This window comes from Protomyctophum parallelum (assembly GCF_964188405.1).
Source record: "Protomyctophum parallelum genome assembly, chromosome: 7".
In the NCBI taxonomy this organism is placed as follows: domain Eukaryota; kingdom Metazoa; phylum Chordata; class Actinopteri; order Myctophiformes; family Myctophidae; genus Protomyctophum; species Protomyctophum parallelum.
In genome coordinates, this window is record NC_139705.1 from 33,539,704 (window position 1) to 33,563,418 (window position 23,715).

Genomic DNA, 23,715 nt, shown 5'->3' on the forward strand with positions numbered 1-23,715 from the left:
AGTGGACAGGTGAGCTCTGTCCATGGTGCTGAGCAGTACAGTGGACAGGTGAGCTCTGTCCATGGTGCTGAGCAGTACAGTGGACAGGTGATCTCTGTCCATGGTGCTGAGCAGTACAGTGGACAGGTGATCTCTGTCCATGGTGCTGAGCAGTACAGTGGACAGGTGAGCTCTGTCCATGGTGCTGAGCAGTACAGTGGACAGGTGAGCTCTGTCCATGGTGCTGAGCAGTACAGTGGACAGGTGATCTCTGTCCATGGTGCTGAGCAGTACAGTGGACAGGTGAGCTCTGTCCATGGTACTGAGCAGTACAGTGGACAGGTGAGCTCTGTCCATGGTGCTGAGCAGTACAGTGGACAGGTGAGCTCTGTCCATGGTGCTGAGCAGTACAGTGGACAGGTGAGCTCTGTCCATGGTGCTGAGCAGTACAGTGGACAGGTGAGCTCTGTCCATGGTGCTGAGCAGTACAGTGGACAGGTGAGCTCTGTCCATGGTGCTGAGCAGTACAGTGGACAGGTGAGCTCTGTCCATGGTGCTGAGCAGTACAGTGGACAGGTGAGCTCTGTCCATGGTGCTGAGTAGTACAGTGGACAGGTGAGCTCTGTCCATGGTGCTGAGCAGTACAGTGGACAGGTGATCTTTGTCCATGGTGCTGAGCAGTACAGTGGACAGGTGATCTTTGTCCATGGTGCTGAGCAGTACAGTGGACAGGTGATCTTTGTCCATGGTGCTGAGCAGTACAGTGGACAGGTGATCTCTGTCCATGGTGCTGAGCAGTACAGTGGACAGGTGATCTCTGTCCATGGTGCTGAGCAGTACAGTGGACAGGTGAGCTCTGTCCATGGTGCTGAGCAGTACAGTGGACAGGTGATCTTTGTCCATGGTACTGAGCAGTACAGTGGACAGGTGAGCTCTGTCCATGGTGCTGAGCAGTACAGTGGACAGGTGAGCTCTGTCCATGGTGCTGAGCAGTACAGTGGACAGGTGAGCTCTGTCCATGGTGCTGAGCAGTACAGTGGACAGGTGAGCTCTGTCCATGGTGCTGAGCAGTACAGTGGACAGGTGAGCTCTGTCCATGGTGCTGAGCAGTACAGTGGACAGGTGAGCTCTGTCCATGGTGCTGAGCAGTACAGTGGACAGGTGAGCTCTGTCCATGGTGCTGAGCAGTACAGTGGACAGGTGAGCTCTGTCCATGGTGCTGAGTAGTACAGTGGACAGGTGAGCTCTGTCCATGGTGCTGAGCAGTACAGTGGACAGGTGATCTTTGTCCATGGTGCTGAGCAGTACAGTGGACAGGTGATCTTTGTCCATGGTGCTGAGCAGTACAGTGGACAGGTGATCTTTGTCCATGGTGCTGAGCAGTACAGTGGACAGGTGAGCTCTGTCCATGGTGCTGAGTAGTACAGTGGACAGGTGATCTTTGTCCATGGTGCTGAGCAGTACAGTGGACAGGTGATCTTTGTCCATGGTGCTGAGCAGTACAGTGGACAGGTGAGCTCTGTCCATGGTGCTGAGCAGTACAGTGGACAGGTGAGCTCTGTCCATGGTACTGAGCAGTACAGTGGACAGGTGAGCTCTGTCCATGGTGCTGAGCAGTACAGTGGACAGGTGAGCTCTGTCCATGGTGCTGAGCAGTACAGTGGACAGGTGAGCTCTGTCCATGGTGCTGAGCAGTACAGTGGACAGGTGAGCTCTGTCCATGGTACTGAGCAGTACAGTGGACAGGTGAGCTCTGTCCATGGTGCTGAGCAGTACAGTGGACAGGTGATCTTCGTCCATGGTGCTGAGCAGTACAGTGGACAGGTGAGCTCTGTCCATGGTGCTGAGCAGTACAGTGGACAGGTGAGCTCTGTCCATGGTGCTGAGTAGTACAGTGGACAGGTGAGCTCTGTCCACACGCATGCAACCCCATCCCCACAGTGAACTATTGGATAGCTACACGTTTATGAATTGTTATGGAACTTGTTATGGAACTTTCCAGAAAAACAAACCGTAAAATAATGATATGAACAGTAATGAATATACTTAAAAAACTTTACCCATTTTCAACCTATCTTAATATAATTGCTTTTTTATTATTATTATTAATGTGAGAACAATGGCTTCAATTATAGCATGCTAACTTTCCAGGAATAGAAAGCCTTCGGTTTCTATTAGCTTGGATTGCCCATCGATGATGTCACTGGTAGGTGGGGTTTCTGCAGACCTCCTCTGAGACACAGAAGGGGTAGACAAAAATGGTGTCATCTTATAATGAGCATTACTGAGGACCCATTATATGCACCCATTGAAAATGGGTAAAGTCGTCCTTTAAAGGACAACTTTAGTTTTTTTCAACCAAGGTTCATGTTTTAGGTTGTTATTAGAGAAACTAAAAGGTGAGAGTTAATTTTCTTTCATTTGCTGCTTTCTCTCGTTTTGGGAATTTTAGCAGTTTTTGACAGGGGGGCGGGGGCATTCGAGCATGGGGCTAAATATCTATTTCTTTACAAAATAATATGGCAATTTTTTTATTTATTATTTACTATAGTCCTAATAAACCCCAATAAATTACATCTGGCCACAAAAGATCACAGGATCTATTGAATGTGAAAACTGACATATTGAGCCTATACACACAGTATAAGCCTTGCAGTAGGCTACCTTCACATTCAGTAGATCCTGTGATCTTCTGTGGCCATATGTAATTTCCTGGGGTTTATTAGGACTATAATAAATAATACAAAAATAAATCACCATAACATTTGGTAAAAATATACATATTTAGCCCCATGCTCGAATGCCCCCGCCCCCTGTCAAAAAGAGCTAAAATCCCTAAAACGAAAGAAAGCAGCAAATGAAAAAAAAATAACACTCATCTTTTACTTTCTCTAATAGCAACCTCAAACATGAACCTTGGTTGAAAAAAACTAAAGTTGTCCTTTAAGTATTCCATGTATGAAATTATTCAAGCAATGTCACTGTGATAATTATTAATTAATTCATAACTTGCATTCTATCATTTGACCCGTTCCCCTCTCGCTGTCTCTTTATATTCCATCTCTCTATGTTGTTATAGGTGGCAGAAGAAGTGATGACATTAGCCTACGAGAATGGAATCAATCTCTTTGACACGGCCGAGGTCTATGCTGCTGGGAAGTGAGTATGATGTGCACACACGCACGCATGCATGCACGCGCACTCTCTCTCACACACACACACACACACACACACACACACACACACACACACACACACACGTGCATGTGCACACTTCCACTCTCCCCTCCCCTTCTGATGTTCAGAAGGGGAGTCCAAAGTCCCATGAGTCTTTGAGGTCACGGTGACTTTGTTCTTTCCTCTAAAGCCTGCCATGTCTGTCAGGACACCGGCCTATAGTATAGAACACTTTGTAACATCCCCTGACATCTGCTTTTACCTGTCACAGCAGTGTGGTTTGACCTCAAACATTGTATATTGTTGGTCATGTACACCAAATACAATGTAGTGGCACAAAGAAGAGTCTGCCTTGCTGTACATTTTTATTGGCGAGGGAGACTTGGCGAGGGAGACTTGGCGAGGGAGACTTCCCTCGCCATCAGGAGGAAGCATGCCACTCAAGCCTGAGTTATGCACAGTGGTGGATACAGAACGTGTCTAATGAGTCTGACTGGGCCTGGAACAGAATCTGTCTAATGAGTCTGACTGGGCCTGGAACAGAATCTGTGTCTAATGAGTCTGACTGGGCCTGGAACAGAATCTGTCTAATGAGTCTGACTGGGCCTGGAACAGAATCTGTGTCTAATGAGTCTGACTGGGCCTGGAACAGAATCTGTCTAATGAGTCTGACTGGGCCTGGAACAGAATCTGTGTCTAATGAGTCTGACTGGGCCTGGAACAGAATCTGTCTAATGAGTCTGACTGGGCCTGGAACAGAATCTGTCTAATGAGTCTGACTGGGCCTGGAACAGAATCTGTCTAATGAGTCTGACTGGGCCTGGAACAGAATCTGTCAGCGCCTGAGATTTCATAATCATAATGACCGGTGGATGATGAAAATTATGACAGTTTTTCTCACCGTCTATTTGGCTGTTCTCTATGAATTTGCTTGCGGAAAAAAAGCAAACAGGAGCATATTTTCTAGCGCAGCACACGTTTGCCGCTTCTGGGGTTATGGGACGTCATGTGCAGCTGCTGTGTTTCTGAAGCAGTCATGTGCAGCTGCTGTGTTTCTTAAGCAGTCATGTGCAGCTGCTGTGTTTCTGAAGCAGTCATGTGCAGCTGCTGTGTTTCTGAAGCAGTCATGTGCAGCTGTCGTGTTTCTGAAGCAGTCATGTGCAGCTGCTGTGTTTCTGAAGCAGTCATGTGCAGCTGCTGTGTTTCTGAAGCAGTCATGTGCAGCTGCTGTGTTTCTGAAGCAGTCATGTGCAGCTGCTGTGTTTCTGAGGCAGTCATGTGCAGCTGTCGTGTTTCTGAAGCAGTCAGGTGCAGCTGTCGTGTTTCTGAAGCAGTCATGTGCAGCTGTCGTGTTTCTGAAGCAGCTCAGGTGCAACTGCCGTGTCACGCCAGAACGCGATGTTACCATGCCCGGTGGAATCAAACGTTTTTATGGATCTCATACATAATGTATTGCGGGGGAAATATCTCAATTTACCTACCTGTAGTTCCGCACCTGGTTGTACTTAGTTGCACGAGGGTGTTGCACACTGACAATAGCTGTCAAAAAACTCACAACGCCTTGCAAGCCAACAGTTGTTAGCTTCTAGATCTGCTTTATCATATTTTTCCGTGCATGACGCCGAGCAAAAATCATGCGTGACATTTCCAGATGTTCTGACTAGAGACTTTTGAAAGAAGTTGGTGTGACAATGAGCAACGTAAACTAGCGGGAGCAGCGTTGAGTCTCAGATCTCGAGGGCGCTCAAAGGATGGTGATGATTTATTCATCCTCTTCGATCAGGGCAGCTGTGAAATTGACATAGTGGGGAAATGACAGAGCAGGCCATTAGATTTGAATTGGCTGCTGCCACTCCACATTAGATTAATCCCCAGTGAAATCCAGCTGGGAATATTTGTTGTGAATAATATATTAAGGTGGTGCTAATTGTGTACGTGTATGCACACGCACGTGCGTGCGTGCGTGTGAGAGAGAGAGAGCGCAAGAGAGTGTACTGTATTGTTTGTTGGTATGGTGTTTGTAAATGTATTATGTTCCTGTTTTACATATTATTATAAATGATTATGCTAGTAGTAATGCTTGATTAACACCACATCAAATTTATTTTTATGAAACAGGACTAGATTGAACATCTAAGAGGCACTGATTAGCATGATCATGCTTGGATGAGGATTATTGACTCACTAAATACTGTATAATTTTACTACTATACTCTATTATTTTATCGTATGAAAGAAATGATCTGAATCAACATGTTTAATGTTGTGCATGGTCCCTTACAAATAAAGTAAAGTAAAATCTTTGCACTGGCTTGTTCTCCTCTACTATGGGGAGATGCGTGTGCACCCTGTTTACCCAGCGGGCACTGCATGGACAGCTTGTCACGGGTAACCTTTATTTAACCAGGTTGATCACTTAAGAGCAACAATTCCTATAGTAAGACCTGGGGCGGCCATTCTCCATCTCCATAAGGACCTGGAGAGGCCATTCTCCAGCTCCATAAAGACCTGGAGTGGCCATTCTCCAGCTCCATAAGGACCTGGAGTGGCCATTCTCCAGCTCCATAAGGACCTGGAGTGGCCATTCTCCATCTCCATAAAGACCTGGAGTGGGAGCGGCCATTCTCCATCTCCATAAGGACCTGGAGAGGCCATTCTCCAGCTCCATAAAGACCTGGAGAGGCCATTCTCCATCTCCATAAAGACCTGGAGCGGCCATTCTTCATCTCCATAAGGACCTGGAGAGGCCATTCTCCATCTCCATAAAGACCTGGAGCGGCCATTCTCCATCTCCATAAGGACCTGGAGTGGCCATTCTTCATCTCCATAAGGACCTGGAGCGGCCATTCTTCATCTCCATAAGGACCTGGAGAGGCCATTCTCCATCTCCATAAGGACCTGGAGAGGCCATTCTCCATCTCCATAAGGACCTGGAGTGGCCATTCTTCATCTCCATAAGGACCTGGAGTGGCCATTCTCCATCTCCATAAGGACCTGGAGAGGCCATTCTCCAGCTCCATAAAGACCTGGAGTGGCCATTCTCCATCTCCATAAGGACCTGGAGCGGCCATTCTCCATCTCCATAAGGACCTGGAGCGGCCATTCTTCATCTCCATAAAGACCTGGAGAGGCCATTCTCCGGTTCCATAAAGACCTGGAGCGGCCATTCTCCAGCTCCATAAAGACCTGGAGCGTGAGCGGCCATTCTCCATCTCCATAAGGACCTGGAGTGGCCATTCTCCATCTCCATAAGGACCTGGAGAGGCCATTCTCCGGTTCCATAAAGACCTGGAGCGTGAGCGGCCATTCTCCATAAGGACCTGGAGCGGCCATTCTCCATCTCCATAAGGACCTGGAGCGGCCATTCTCCAGCTCCATAAAGACCTGGAGTGGCCATTCTCCATCTCCATAAGGACCTGGAGCGGCCATTCTCCATCTCCATAAGGACCTGGAGTGGCCATTCTCCATCTCCATAAGGACCTGGAGCGTGAGCGGCCATTCTCCATCTCCATAAGGACCTGGAGCGGCCATTCTCCATCTCCATAAGGACCTGGAGCGGCCATTCTCCATCTCCATAAGGACCTGGAGCGGCCATTCTCCATCTCCATAAGGACCTGGAGCGTGAGCGGCCATTCTCCATCTCCATAAGGACCTGGAGCGGCCATTCTCCATCTCCATAAGGACCTGGAGCGTGAGCGGCCATTCTCCATCTCCATAAGGACCTGGAGCGGCCATTCTCCATCTCCATAAGGACATGGAGCGGCCATTCTCCATCTCCATAAGGACCTGGAGCGTGAGCGGCCATTCTCCATCTCCATAAGGACCTGGAGTGGCCATTCTCCAGCTCCATAAGGACCTGGAGCGGCCATTCTCCAGCTCCATAAGGACCTGGAGCGGCCATTCTCCATCTCCATAAGGACCTGGAGCGGCCATTCTCCATCTCCATAAGGACCTGGAGCGGCCATTCTTCATCTCCATAAGGACCTGGAGCGGCGTGAGAGTGAGGAGGAGAAGCGATAGTATACGATAGTAACTCCATTATGTTATCCTAAGTTCATGCAGAGTGGACGTCAGTGAAAGCAAATTATGTAAAAATGTTCTGCTGGAAAATATGCGCCGATTTTCTTTCTGCACGCAACTCACGGAAAACAGCCAAATAGACTGATCAGTGAATAATGCCATGTGTTTATTAACCCTCGTGTGCTCATCGTGAGTTGAGAACTGCCTTAGCCATAATGTATACGAAGAAGCAAAATACTCACTCTGTACATTGTACAGTGTAGTGTACTGTACATGCATCTGTACACAGTCAGTGTACCTGACATCTCAACATGATCTCTCTCTCTCTCTCTCTCTCTCTCTCTCTCTTTCTGTGTGTATCTTTCTCTCTCGCTTTGTCACACACACACACACGCACGCACACGCACACAGAGGCAGAGCAGGAGCTGTCAGCGGCAATCAGATGTGCTGTGTATGTAGTATACTGTAGGCGTGTGTGAGAGTGAGCCATTCATGAAGAACACATTGGGCCTTTAGGCAGACATGAAACATTCAGCCCCCCCCCCCCCCCCCCCCTCTTTCCACAGCCCTCTGTCTGACGTTTTCTGACATGATAGTAAACAAAGGTTAAAAGATTAGTCGCTGTCAGGGCAGAAATCTTGTTTCTCCATATGTCACCTTTTTATGCTGTGCACCCGCTCCATTACGCAGCTATGTGTGTCCCCGTATACGTGTCTGTCCCTGTCTCCGAGCACGGCCCTACTTATTCGTCATGCAAGAGTCATGGTGAGACGTGCTATGAGCTTGTAGACAATACTTCTACAATATTTCTATTACACCAAATAACATAATACAAAAGGTTCTGAACATACACTGTGTCCACCCCGACGGCAACGACATGAGTCTTTGTGTTGAATATTATGATTTGTTGCATTGTTTTGCTTATTGTCATCCTGATGGCTGCATCTCTCATGCTAATTGATATACGATAGTCTCATGGTGATTGATGTCTGGTGTATGTCTCTCTCTCTCTCGCAGGGCCGAGACTGTATTAGGAAATATTATTAAGAAGAAGGGATGGAGGTAGAGTACTCGTTTGTTTGTTTGTGTGTGTGTGTGTGTGTGTGTGTGTGTGTGTGTGTGTGTGTGTGTGTGTGTGTGTGTGTGTGTGTGTGTGTGCGCGTGTGTGAGCGCGTGTGTGTGCGCGTGTATTTGTGATTATCTTGTAATTATATTAACAAGACAATAATAATAAAAATATATAGCAGTGAACAATGAATTTGTTCAGGTGATTCTTGAAGATCACACTGATTTGCCGTCCACATTAAATCTCTGAAAGGTCAGTCAGTCTCCGGACCATCGATCGTCGATATAGTCAAGACTTGTCTGAAGACATTAGACTCTGCTCTGGCTTATGGGGATCCAAATCCAATACATTATGGATGTTAATTAGTTAAATCTTCAAAGGAAATTAAATAAAGGGCAGTCAATACTGGGAAGTGGATAAATGTTATGACTTTATTCCACTGACTCAAGGATTAGCTTTACTTTATCTGAATAGGTGTCAGTATTAAAGGAGTCTTATAAATACTGCTAGTCTAGTTACATGTCGATGCTGAACACAGAATAGTTATTTCACATTAACATAAGCCTCAAGACCTTCCCTCACTGGGGATAACATTTAGGAACGATGGACAGACTCTTATGTGATTCAGCATTCTGTAGTGTATTATGTATTTGTTAAAAAACTACCTAACAATTTAAAACTCTAGTAGCGATATTAGTACTGTAGATATTACTACTGTAAATATTAGTGGAAAATATATAATAATACTATGTTTGCTTTTATTTTTAGCTTGTACACTATTACCAGAATAGGCCACTTAATATTAATATTTCATATGCACTGTGTTCATAATTTATTGCTATATAGCAATATATTCTTAGTATTGCTACGTATATATAAGTGTGTTTGACACACATTACAGCACAACCCGCCGCACTATAGTACACATGCAGTCAAATCCTCTGCGATTCTTGAGTTACAAATGGATAGATTAAAAATGATGCATTTTCTGGGTACATACAGTAGCATATAGTAGTATTAACCAGTCCAGGAGGGAGGACTTGTGATGCTTCGTAGACCACTATAGAGAGAACCTGATCTGCTGTATGGGATCTGTATGAATGGTGGAGTGCACTAAGTTCTAGCTCTGCTGGGGCTGTCAGCCTATAAAGCTGCTATATGACCTAGTCCATCTGAACGGGCTAATTACTATGGATACTGACTGTAAGATTATAGTATACTAGTAGTAGTAGTAGCGTGTATGTACTGTATGTATAACATAATAGTGTACAGTATGTATGTGGACTGTACTTGGTCGTTGAATGAATGAATGAGTTTAAGCTATTTGATGCGTTATGTCATACAGGCGTTCCAGTTTGGTCATCACCACAAAGATCTTCTGGGGAGGAAAGTAAGTAGCCTCTCTCTCTCCCTCTCTATCTCTCTCTCTCTCTCCCCCTCTCTCTCACACACAAGACGTTAATAAAGTAAAATTCCAATCAATATAATCATGCTGACTTGGTTTCTTACTTGTTTGCTTTCCAGAGCAGAAACAGAAAGAGGATTGTCCAGAAAACATATCATTGAAGGTGAGATATAATCGCCAGTAGTTACCAGCTATTTATTACACTAGACTAGACTGGTGCCCGGCTGTAGAGCACCGAGTCGGTAACGATGGAAGTTGGAGATCCATGCCCCACCCGGCTATGCAATACCCGTTGTACCCGTGTCAGAGTACTCGTTCCACCCATCTCTCTGTGTCCCTTTTATGCCCATATATGCCTGTATATTCCTATACAGTATATGAAGTTCTGGACACGAGCCCTGTACAGAGCCCGGGCACTGCACTCCCTGCGGGGGTGTGGAACACGTATGTCGAATTTGAAGTCGGTGGGGCGAACGGTTCTCGAGTTACGTGGATTACAGCCGTACACACTTATGTACAAACAGACGTACAGAGACATGCATTTATAGATAGATACTATTCTATGTATTTTACAATAAATGACTGCATGTACACATGTCGTGCGCACACACACACACACACTTATATTTGGGTCCAAGAGATAAAAGGGTGTCAGTGGTCTGATGCATATCAAACTGGGCGTCCTTCAAATTAACAAAAACCCCCGTTAAAAACAGTGTTGTTGTTGTCATGGTAACAGGTCTTAGAGCGTCGCTGGAGAGACTTCAGCTGGAATACGTGGATGTGGTGTTTGCAAATCGCCCAGACCCCAACACACCCATGGAAGGTATGCACACCCATCATGTTAACAACACACCCATGGAAGGTACTAGGCACACCCATCATGTTAACATAGAAAGATCTCAATCTTAAATCTTCAGTTGCCGGTCCAGATAGGGGTTGTATTTTGTCCACGGTACAAGGCACAGCCATCATGATGAGGTCATTATCTGATGCTCAAAAGCATGGCCTTGCGGATGAAACAGAATACACCTGTGTATTCTAAGACCTAAGGTCAATTCTACAAATGCCTTCTATACTATCAGCAGTTCTCACACTGCGGCAGCACGACATGACACACGCAAGCTTATACTGTATATCTGCATATTCTTTACCCGCCTTTTCTCCCCCAATTTAGTCGTTATGCCAAATAATTCCTCCCCACACACACCTCTGTGTGGTCACTGCTGTCGTAGCCTACTGACTCACCTGCCAGGAATGCCCATCAACCTCTCCGCGTGTCCTGCCTCTCATTGAACATTTATTAGCAAGGCACATTAGTCGCTTCTCGTGTGAAAAGGCCTTTACTCAAACAAACACACACACACACACACACACACACACACACACACACAGAATATTAGACCATTCCTTTCTATAAAATGTTTAACCCCGTAGAGTAGTTGTATCTCAGAGAGTGTACAAATGGGTCCATATGCCCTACTCCTACAGTATGTAGAGGATATCATGTAGTGTTTGCATGCTGTGTGTTGTTTGTGACATTGATCATGCGACAGTGTGAGCTTGTAACACCGCTTTGCGACGAAGTGTACATCTAGCTATAAGATACTATAGTAGTTTAATCGTCTGTGCATTTCAGGCTGCAAAAAGAAAAATCATTAGTAGCCTATATTTAAAAAATAATAATAATAAAAGATACTTGATATTCTGTGGTGCACAGAGTTCTATTTATTATGGGTAACCAAACACAGAGCAGATGGGCGTCGTTAAAGTGACCTTGTGGACAGCTGTAGACTATATTGTCACCCTGATGTTGTCTACTCTATAGAGATAATTACCACCACAGGCCACCGTGTCCTGCATCTCACCTCCGCAATGACTCAGCATTCAGGCAAACTCCAAGCTCTGCATTTCTTGGCAGCCACTTTGAAGTGCTCAGGGACACGCGAGGAGACAAGATGCCGCAGTCATGTCTTGCGAATGTTATGTTTGCTTTCACTCCAGACAGATTATTAGCTGTGGGCATAAGTGCAGTATGTGAGTGACAGGGTAACCACGGCTGAAGCTATAGCTACAGAACATGGCTAGTTTGGCTGTAGATGAAAATGCCACGCAGAAGGAAAGCTAAAGTAACGGCTGAAGTACTTGCAAGGGATTTAGACTGGACAAGAGGGTCTAACTTGAACAACTTTAAAGTACAGGGCTACAAGAAGTTCCACTAAGCTGGCGTGGTTCAAAATTGCGGTCCGGTTGCAATTTTATTGTACCTTGTAGATTAGTCATGTACTATGCATTTTATGTTTTTCTTTTAACTGCAATGATGAGCCTGCACAAACAAGAATTTGTTACTTGTAATGTGACAATAAAGTTTGATTCAAGATTCATTAGAATGTGAGAATGCCCATCCCTACTACTTTCTACTAGTAGGGGGGCCAATCAGAGGCAGGCGGGGGCGGGCCGTGTAGCCATGTAACTCCAGTTACATACTGTGGGTATATCACACGGAAACAACAGGACATTAGCTACTGTATTCACTTTGTTTCATTAGTTTGTTGTGCAGTATGCCATGTGATGTACTTCATCATGCATGCATGGCTTCATGTTTGCAAGCATTAAAAGCTTTATGAGAAATATTGACTTTGCCCTTATTCGTATTATTATTAGACCGTGATGGTAGTTGCTAAGCAGGCGCCAGAAATGTGCATATGTTGATTAGGGGTTTAAAATTGGTCGCTGCCTGCCTTTAATTCCCATAATCCACTGAAATAACATTATGTGCGTTGCCATGCATGGTGGGGAAACATCCGAGGGTTTTTTTTTTGTCTTCTCATTCAGAGATTTCTTCACAATCTTGTTTTGTTTTTGTCACCAGGAGACCCATTTCACTCCACAAAGTCCAGAACATTCATCATAGAAGGTACATGGTACCCTCAGTGAATAGTGTTCTCTCCAAAAAAACAACAGCATTTTATGGCAGTGATTTCCTATAATTACTGCAGCCATGTGCCGCTTTTCCTTTTTCAAAACCCTCCTCAAATCCATAAAATGCTGGACCTTTCCCCCCCCCCACCCCCCCCCCCCCCCCCCCGACTAGTATTAGCAGTAGGTGGAATGCAGTAGAATGGTAGAGATTGATATATTTTAATAATGGATCTTTACAAACATCAACAACAGCAGCAGCACATTTTGGAGTTCATCCACTGAAAGGGGTCTCTCATGACCATTTATTTCTGTTCATTTACTTTTTCTTTCCCCCGTGTTCTCATTTTTTCCCCCTCCATATTCTCTGGTTGTGCTTGATTTGTACAGATATCCTATGTTTTATTACTTATTATATTAAGGTCTACAACTACATACTTTGATATACATTGATATGTTGCATGAGGTAGCTCAAGTGTACTGTATGCATACATTAGGGGTGTAACGATACATTTTAACGATTCAATATGTTGCCGTTTACCGTACATTTTGATATACTTCGATTCTTGAAATTATTATTCGATGCAGTTATTATATCGTTACACCCTGTGTGTGTGTGTGTGTGTGTGTGTGTGTTGCACCTGTTGAAGGTCAATGTCAACATAACTCATGGAAAAAGCCCACCACACTGTTAATAGTTATTATAATAAGCCAGTGTTATTGGACAGAGGTCACAGTAGAACCTCCTTTCTTATCTTTAGGAATTTGTTATTGTTACTCATACAGCAGTTGTATTTCAAATAAATGTCTGGGTTGGCAGTAGTGCCAAAGATATTGAGAATGCTACAACCTTTGATATAAGAAATGTGTTGAACTCAGGATTATGCCTGATTTATTCTAATGCTGCGTTCACATGGGCAGACGCAAAGATCCGGAATCCAAAGGAAAGTACTCACACCTCGAAAGAACTTTCAGGTGCTGAACAAAAAGATACGTATACAGGAGAAGGAGATGTAGTCTGTACACCGTTCCGTAGCTCCCACAGGAAATGTATTTATTTAAGGATGACAACGTTTCAACCCCTTATGGGTCTTCGTCAGGTATCAGGTATCATACCTGATGAAGACTCATAAGGGGCCGAAACGTTGTCATCCTTACACAGATTTACTGCTCCTGGCGGAACGTTCCGTCATAAGGAATCCAACCAGCAACTAACTGCTTCTGGCGTAATGTTCTGTCTGATAAGCTTTATTATTGATATCAAACCGGATCGCTGATTTCATTTTTTTTTCTTCCTTTTTTTGGCTTGGCCTTTCCTTGTTTGCGCAATCCTAGACTGGATTGCGCAACCGCACTGCCGTCCACCTCCCTTTATACAGGCTGACTAAAATAATAACTGAATAACTCGAAATCTACGGAGCTCTCCATTGTTTGGATAAAATGTTCGGAGGTCTTTGGTGATTATCTGGTGGTTTAGATGGAAACATTGGCGCTTTCTAGAGCAAGGATGGCTTCATTTTAGATGGACGCTCCAGACAGGATGTCAGTCCAGCGTGTGCTGCATTGAAATAGGCTCGGCAGTCTGCAGTTGGTTCTGTGTCCAGCAGGAGGCAGTATATGGGTTAAATAAATACATTTCCTGTGGGAGCTACGAAACAGTGTGCGGACTACTTCTCCTTCTCCAGATGCAAAGATCACAAGTGTGGAGCAGCTATGCATGCATCATTGCATCTTTGCATCGCCACATCGCTGGCTTCCATTGACAATGAATGGTAGACTGTATCTTTGCATCGCCACATCGCTGGCTTCCATTGACAATGAATGTATCTTTGTGTCTGCCCGTGTGAACGCACCATTAGTTGTGTGTGTCGTCGTGCTGAAAATAAGCAGATCTACAAGCTTCAAACATGTCACATTGATACGTGTTGTGGGCTTGTAGATCATCTCCCTTTGAGGCGGGAAGATAAGCAGAGCAAAGATATTTTTTTAATATAATGCACATTAATGTAGGTCATAGATAATAGAATGAGATAAGAAAGAGAATTATTAGAATGCTGGAAGGAGCTGATGGAAATTAAAAGATTATCACCATGGCTAATGTAAATTATACAAATTAAACATGAATGATAAGAGTTTCAGGGTGTAAACAATAGCACAGTTCCCTTGAACCATAGAAATTGAAAAGTATTAACTTCTATAGACTGTATGTATGCCCTTAACGTTCTAACCTTTCTGAAAACGTAAAGTTATAGTTGCGAGCTTACAGAAATATCCATATCATTAGCCATCCTTTATTGCCAGTTAACATTGTTTTCAATTTGCGTTGAGCCCTTGTTGACAGGGACTTTCACATAGCTACTAGCAACAATAGATGAAATGGCCTTTACATCTGAGGGATTTAAAAACGTTAACATATCTGAGGGGTCATGTTCCCTTTGTGTTTTGAATGGCCACCATGCTAATGCTCTTGCCTCCAGTTTGATCTGATAGATAGAATGTCACGGCATTGGATTCAGCAATGGGCCATCCACACATAACACATAACTGTATAATGACAATGGTGTGAGCTATTGCGTCGACACTCTGTAAACATGTGGAATGTGAGGGAATGTGAGTGACGTGTTGAACGTGACACCCTGTCAATTGGGACGGATTTTCATTGGCTGTCATTGGTGTTTCTATCATTCACTCAATTCACTCTAACAGTGATCAAAACCATATTGCTGTCATCATCGTTGCGTTAGGATGCTGTTAAATCAACATACTGTAGTGATAGTTATCATTAAATATATCATTCTTGATGTGGTATAAAATACTGGGTGGTGAATAGTAGTCCTCATGGCATTGATACATTATAATACTAAAATCATTAAGGTCTTGAGGTCTTTGCTCTTCGTCTGAAGATAGATTAAAGCTATAGCTTCACAAGCTCATATTAAAGTTCAAATCAGCTAAACTACTGTGATTGATTGGATAAACACTGACCAATCCATTGGAGCAAGCATTGGATCACTAGCAAGCTAAAATATAATCCTCGAATTTAAAGCAATTCATGTGATTCATGAGATTTGGAAGGGGAAAAAATGGTTGAGAACCAGCTGGCTATTCACAATCACACTATTTAGATTTCCTTTATCAACTGGGCATCTCAAATCTAAGATTTGACAAAGCTACCTCCTTCTATATACACATCCATACTGTAGATTTACATAATTAAGATTCATTATACAGAAACCATAGACCATTTAGATGATATGAAACTGAAATGTACATACATGGGCATAGACTGATGTCTTCCAAAGTATGTGTGTGTGCGGGTGTGGGCTCAAAATCTCAAAAGGCGAGCTGTGGGTGGGGCTAAGGTAAGGAAGGCCTGACTGACAATCTACACACAGTATATACTGAAGATGTTTCTGTGTAGTAGTCCAAAGGTCATTGTCAGGACGTACAGAGGCCTTTCACGCTACTATAGTTTTTTTGCAAAATGACCCCTTTCTTTGCCAATACAAAACATGCCCATACAGTACACTCACTCACTTGCTAACAAACACAATTGCATGTCCTTTCATGCAGAGCATGTCTGACTGCAAAGCTAATGTATAGACCCCCTTTCTCTGTGTTTAACTGAAGTTCTTTTTAATATTGCGTAAGGCCAATCTTCATCAAGCCTTTTATTCCTAAGGGTCACTCTCACCTTTAGAGACAAACCAGTTTGTCTGCATGTGCTACCATAATGGTGTACTATAGCGCAGGGCCCATAGAGTTCTTTGTTGCCCCTTGTGTTTGCTTCCGTCCTCGGCTGAGTAGTCGGCCGATGGGAAGTTTTGAGATCAGATAGATATACCTCACCATTGAAGTTATTTTATTTTTGCTATTCCTGGTTTGAACACGTACCGCCTCCATCCCTCTTTCTCCCTCCAGTTCTCCCTCTGTTTCTGTCTAACTGTTATTTCTGTGCAGTAGCTACAGATAAACACAATAACACAAACACCTCAGAAAATGAGTAGTCTCTCAAGAAAGACACGTTGTCTGCCACAATTTTCAAATGTTGCCTCATGCCCATCCGTACTTTGGAAGCTATGAAAATGAATAGAAAATAAATAGGATGTCATGTAATTTCTCCACTTCAGTATTGCCTGTGCAGTCGCATAAATAACTACTACCGGAAAACCAATTTTGTCAAATCCTAGCTTGCTGCTTACCTTACCTTACCTTAAGTTCTAAAATATACGAAAATGTATTTTAAAATATATTTGTGAAAACTGTCATGGTTGGTCTAATATCCTTCCGGCCTGAAGAGCAGATTCCTCTTCTCTCAACATTTACTGGGTGGAGTTACACTGTCTATGAAGCAATTGATGATTGTGGAAGAGATGGGCTATCTTGAGAGACTGGTAAATGAGGGTTACAAAGCATATTGACAGCTGGGTTCTGGTTTTGCAAGAGTGATCCCTGTCATGACTAACTAATGATGTACTGTACGTCTAGTCATCCCATTCTGATTATCCATTTACCTTTTGAAGGTAAGGTGGATTCATTATCTAACACCATTCTGATTATCCATTTACCTTTTGAAGGTAAGGTGGATTCATTATCTAACACCATTCTGATTATCCATTTACCTTTTGAAGGTAAGGTGAATTCATTATCGTAACTCCATTGTGAGACCAGTGAGGGATTTGTGAGGGATTTATTGGTGAGAATGAGGGGTGACACATTTGCCTTAGAACGCTTTTTCTACTGGAAACAAAATAATTTGTCATAGATTGGTGTTGATGTGAAAATAAAACATCACAACATACAGTAACAGAACTGCAAGAAGCTGACAACTTTGTACTCCTTATTTACTGAGATATTTCTGCTTGCTATCTATCTATCTATTGTAAATAAATGTCACCTATATAACCTCATTGTTTTGGGTTGTTTTGCTTCATAGAGACGGTTAGAGCAATGACCCATGTGATCAACCAAGGCATGGCCATGTACTGGGGCACGTCGAGGTGGAGCTCCATGGAGATCATGGTGAGTTCACGTTTGAATAATTTATTTATGTCCATATAAATGATGATGATGATGTGATGCAGTGCAGGAGTAGCTCACGCCGCCTCAGGACTCCTGAATCGACCTCTCTGACCTCGTCTGTGACCCATGCTAGGTCCCCGCATTTAGGTCCACCTCCTCAGTGTTTGCGTTTACACAAACACTCAAAAGCTGGGCACAAATCACAAGTTGCATCCTCAATTTTGCCTTCAATGTTTGCGTTTACACAAACACTAAAAAGCTGGGCACAAATCACAAGTTGCATCCTCAATTTTGTCTTCAATGTTTGAGTTTACCAAAACACCAAAAGCTGGGCACAAATCACAAGTTGCATCCTCAATTTTGTCTTCAATGTTTGTGTTTACACAAACACTCAAAAGCTGGGCACAAATCACAAGTTGCATCCTCAATTTTGTCTTTAATGTTTGTGTTTACACAAACACGCAAAAGCTGGGCATAGAAGGAGCTATTGCGCCCCTCAAAAACAATGCTTCCTCCTTATTGGTCGGCTAGCACTGATGGCTGATACGGAATAATGTTTTGCTAACTGGTTGGCCCGAGGGCCAATGAGCCCAGCCATCTGAATATGAACGCCCCTCACAAGTTCACAACTAAATTGTGCACACGAGTCAGCCAAATATAAGAACTAAATGTTTACACCTGAAGGCTAGCTGTCAAATGGATGGTGTGCACCAGCAGTCAGATGATATTGCAGCACGTTTGGTTAGAAAGAACTACATGATTGCCTTTGCAGCAGAATGCTTATGAAGCAAGACTTGAAGGTGGATGTGATATCTCTGCATGGCTTAACTGCGGGAACTCGGAGTGCTGAGGGTGTGGCCTGACCCCCACCACCGGGTGGCATACGCCTCGCAGCCCCACCCCCAGGAGTTTGAGAATGAACTTCATATTGATGCAAAATAAATCTGTCACAAAATTCTAATAATAATGAAACTGGGGTAGAGGAAATAATAGAAGATTTAGAAAATAAATATTTTTAACCTACAACTTTTTTTTTGTTGCTATAATTGTCCATCTGTGACTGTGTCCTGTGTTTATGTTCTGATGGGCTGCCGTGCACCAATACTGTTGTGTTTATGCAATTTTGTAACGTATGTACAATTCTCATAATACCCCATTCTCATAATATCCACATCCCGACATTTAAGTCTAAATAGTGTGTCATTAAAGTGTCATTAACCCATTTTGACCTGAGATCAGATTCAAAAAATGTCTTCTACATCCTGACAGTTTTCTGAAAAAGCTATATTTCTGTCAGTCGATTTTTCAAAAATAGCAGACCTACAAGCTCGAGCTTGTAGATCTGCTATTTTTCAATACACGTAGCTAAAGCATAACAAAAGGGGTTCCCGCCCGAAATGGGTTAAAATCCTCTGTAATGAGCTAAGCATGATAGTTCATTCTATAGTCTATTTTGTGTATCAGTCTATTAAAGGTTTTTAATGGAAGTGTCTTGTTTTTCACTGCCTATGGCATGGGAAAGAATATTATATCCTTATTGCCTGTCTTATTAAAAAGCCAGAATTGTATTAGAATAAAACAACACCCTAGTAATTCATCAGGCTTTAAAACTTAGATTGCATGTTTTTGTGACAGTGTAGCTGTCCATGGTACTGAAGGTCCATGGTGCTGAAGGTCCATGACTCTGTGGTCTCTGGGCTTGCTAGTCAAACCATCTTCCCACAGCTATGTCGCTTTGGAAACATTGTAATCTGCTGAGTGGTGGAAAGTAACTAAGTACATTTACTTAAGTACTATAATTAAGTACAGTTTTGAGGAATTTGTAGTTTACTTGAGCATTTCCAAATTCCAATACTTTTACTTCTACTCCACTACATCTCAGATGCAAATATTGTACTTTTACTCCACTACATTTATTTGAAAACTTAGTTACTAGTTACTTTGTAGATTTTGATCATTATTATGAAACATACAGTAAGCACTTCAGCCCTACAGTATATACAGTATATTTTGGTCATTTTCAAATTAGTTTTAAACATTTGAAAACTTGAAACGGGGCCTTCTGCACAATGAGTACTTTCTACTTTTGGTACATTAAGTACATTTTGATACCAATACTTTTGTACATTTACTCAAGTAAATTTTGAATTCCGGACTTTTACTTGTAACATAGTATTTCTATAATGCAGTATTGCTATTTTTTTTTTTTAAGTAAAGAATATGAGTATTTTTTCCACCACTGTCGAGCCCTCAAGAGGCGTTTGTTGAAGGCATTGAAGTTGGGGATCTATTCCTCCCACATTAACAGTTTCTCTCACAGAGATACTGTCAGACACAATACCCACATATCGTCACTCTTAAGACCATTTAAGTCATTGACAATAATATAAAGTCACAACACCAACTTTGATGAGGCAGTATTGCATTGTTTTCAAAATATGAGGTTTTCTTCATTTCCTGAGATCCAGAATGCAAATATAAAGTGACAAATACCGCCAAGAGTACTGTGGACGAAATTATTGTCATTGGATGAGACGCGCACACGCGCGCGCACACACACACACACACACACACACACACACACACACACACACACACACACACACACACACACACACACACACACACACACACACACACACACACACACACACACACACACACACACACACACACACACACACACACACACACACACACACACACAATCAACATTATGCCAATTTGTCATTCAGGAGGCGTATTCCGTGGCTCGTCAATTCAACCTGATTCCACCCATCTGCGAGCAGGCAGAGTACCACATGTTCCAGAGGGAGAAGGTCGAGGTTCAGCTCCCAGAGCTCTTCCACAAGATAGGTGAGCGTATCTATCTGCTGCAGAGGTCGGACGTGGACGGAATGTCCACATCAAACGTGTTGTTAGCGGAGGCTGTCACAGTATGAAAAATTAAACAAGGGTTTGCGTCAATGTGCCCCGTTTGTGTGTGCCAGGTGTCGGAGCCATGACGTGGTCCCCGCTGGCGTGTGGCATCATCTCAGGGAAGTATGACAGCGGGGTACCGCCATACTCACGGGCCTCGCTAAAGGTAACGTTCAAACCCATGTAGATAACCGAGTCAGCTCTGTTGTTGAATCATTATAGGCCACACAGTGTAAATGGACCTAAAATGGACCTTTATGGGTCCCAATGGACCCTTATGGGTCCATTTAATGACACCGTTTTACAGGTTCCATTTACCATTCACTGTGCAGCCTCCTGGTTGATTCACCGTGTTGTGCATGCATGTGTGTGGGGTTTGACTTCATATGTTGTGAGCTAGTAGATTTTCACCATTTAAAATAATTCTGTAAAGCGTCATCTGAAAGCAAAAACATTTACGGTTGTAAGAACCTTATTTGAAGGATAGAGCCGTAGCATACGGAAGCAAATCCAGAACCTGTGTGTGAACGGGGGGGGGGGGGGGGGGGGGGGACTGTCAGAGGAACTGTGTCTCTGTCCTGAGCTCTGTGTGCTGTGCCGTCTGCAACAACAGGGCTACCAGTGGATGAAGGACAAGATCCTGAGTGAGGAGGGGCGCCGTCAGCAGGCGAAGCTGAAAGAGCTGCAGGCCATCGCCGAGCGGCTGGGCTGCACTCTGCCCCAGCTCGCTATCGGTAACCAAAAACACCCTGCCGCTCTCTCTTTTTCTCTCTGTCTGTCCGTCCCCATCCCGTGCGTACTGTACGTATGTACAGTACAGCCGCCCCCTTTATTCCGTCCAGTCGTTTGAAAGTATATCCTCCTTTGTTTTTGTGTCCTTGTCTTGTTTTTCATTAGTACTATAGACGAATAACAGTTTAAGTCCACACTAATTATCCGTCAGGTCAACTAGGCCTTTTCGTGGAGGGGTCAGAATAAAATTTGGACTTAAACTGTTATTCGTCTATAGTACGATTTTATTGTGTCTTTGGTGATGGAATTCAATGCGTGTTAACAGGCTGTCCCTGTCAGTCGTTTAAAGTCTATTGCTTTGTCACAGGCTAGATAAAAATGTTGCTTTTATACACACACACACACACACACACACATTAGTGCATCACTATGCACACACACACTCACACACACAGTTGGAGTTCCCTGTGGTGCTCTGAGTCTGAACAGATGGCTTCACTTCTCATCTCTGGTGAAAACTGATCTAGCGTCTCCCCCTCTATATCACTTCCCACAACAACAACAACAACAACAAATATACACACAGAACAACCAGACAGGTGCACATGTGCACCTTCAACCAGGAGTTTCTTTCATAATGCTGTTCTTTGTTGTGATTGTAGCTTGGTGCCTACGAAATGAGGGCGTAAGCTCTGTTCTACTGGGAGCCTCCACCACCGACCAACTGATGGAAAATATCGGAGCGATACAGGTGAGGCAGCGCACGCACGCGCACACACGCACACACGCATACACGCACACACACAAGAGTTAGGGACCATTATTGACAGTCATGGATTCATGCATTTGAAGTCACCATTCATTAGAGGCCGCCCCGTGCAGGGGCCCAGGGGTAAAGGTAAGCCTATCGGCTCACTGGGGTTCCATTGCTCCATGGTGCATCCGGCTTGACCTTATGAACAAATGGATGTGTTCACTGGTGGGAAGCCGGCACGGGAGAGGGCAATCTGTCACTGCAATGAATGAACCTTATAGAGCATTGCGCCCCCCCCCCCCCCCCAGTCTAGTCTACCATGCAAGATTTGGGTTGTTAAAATGTTTCAGACAGGCCCGGACGGTTAGCTGAAACGTCTGGGCACGGCGTGCCGCGGGTTCGGCTCCCGACGGCCTTTGCCGTGTGTCATTCCCATAGAGTATTAAAAGGATAGAGACTAAACTGGCCCCCTCCACTATTCATGTCAGTGGAAGTTGCTCAGTGGCGTTTTGAAGCACCCGGAAGGCTGCCGGAAGGACCGTCTATTTCCGGACACCACATTTTGGTGCCCAAATGCGGAAGTGCAGCTGGGCTTTAACATTGGGCGCTCGGTTGCACAGGGTTTCCTCGTCAAGAATCCACGGGTCCGCCTGCAGTCCTTCCTCTTACCACTAGGGCCCAGCGCTTCAACATTGGAGTGCATAGCTGGCCCCTTGGTCATTCCCCATCTCTCTCCCCCTTTCCTGTCTATTTACTGTACCCTATCAATGAAGGCAAAAAACGCCCAAAAAATATCTTTAAAAAATATATATATCCTACAAAATGACAAATTCACGTCCGATGTAGGGTATAGTGTTAAGTGATCAGATGGGTGGGCCATGCACACGTTTGAGATTTTGTGTGCTCCAGAAAGGGTTGAGAACCACTGTGTTAGTTAGATAATGCAATGTTTCTTCATTAAAGGACCTAATAATCACCCTCGTCATTAAAGCACCGCATACCATAATAATCACACACACATTATGTACACACAAAACGGATGGGAGGAGGAGATGTTGAAGAAATTAGCTCTGCACCCGAGAGGAGCGCAATAAGTTTAGCCCATTGAGTATGACTGCATGATTATTAATGCTGACCATGTTCCAAATCATACCGTTTGTTTGAGGAAACCAATCATTTCCATTGATTTCCAGTTAATTTACTGAAATGTGTTGAGATAGCTAATCCAACAACAAAAATGACTTAGATGTTATCATCTAAAATAGTTACTGGAGAAAATACTGTTTTACAAACAAAAGTCAAACTGACATCCATGACTCCTTAACCATGCAGTTTAGCCAACAAGTCTTTTGTGTCTGAATTTCCTCAGAGGGATCAATCTTATCTTATCGCTCATCTTCAGACGAGTTCCGTAACGTTTTAATGACTTTGGCCAAAATGCAACAAAACTAAACTAAAAAAAAAAACCTATTCATGCGACGCAGATCATCAATTTAAGCTAAAAATAGGAAATACATTTTGAGTAAAAGGGGTTAAGTATGTGTGTGGGTTTTATAAATATTCAACCAAAGTATTGTGACTGAATAATAATTACATTTTGAACACATGTTGTTTTCCCGATTTAGGCCACAAGGTTTCCACCCGACATTCTTTCCTTTAGCAAAAGCAAGCTGACGCTATCGCTTTCACTTGAGAAGCTAATAAGGTCATGCTGAATCTATA

General features: G+C 43.7%; 1 protein-coding gene across 2 annotated transcripts in view; it reads left to right on the top strand.

Annotated features, from left to right (window-relative positions):
• LOC310861232 (voltage-gated potassium channel subunit beta-2-like) overlaps nt 1-23,715 on the top strand; it is a 69,041-nt gene that overhangs the window by 39,930 nt on the left and 5,396 nt on the right. The window contains exons 4-14 of one of the 2 annotated variants that reach the window (XM_083768593.1): nt 3,059-3,138; nt 8,194-8,238; nt 9,588-9,632; nt 9,767-9,810; nt 10,387-10,473; nt 12,520-12,564; nt 17,503-17,588; nt 20,324-20,444; nt 20,579-20,673; nt 21,121-21,241; nt 21,902-21,990. In XM_083768593.1, coding sequence (XP_083624719.1) covers nt 3,059-3,138; nt 8,194-8,238; nt 9,588-9,632; nt 9,767-9,810; nt 10,387-10,473; nt 12,520-12,564; nt 17,503-17,588; nt 20,324-20,444; nt 20,579-20,673; nt 21,121-21,241; nt 21,902-21,990 — 858 coding nt within the window. The remainder of the gene's footprint in view (nt 1-3,058; nt 3,139-8,193; nt 8,239-9,587; nt 9,633-9,766; nt 9,811-10,386; nt 10,474-12,519; nt 12,565-17,502; nt 17,589-20,323; nt 20,445-20,578; nt 20,674-21,120; nt 21,242-21,901; nt 21,991-23,715) is intronic. The other variant, XM_083768594.1, reaches the window with a different exon arrangement.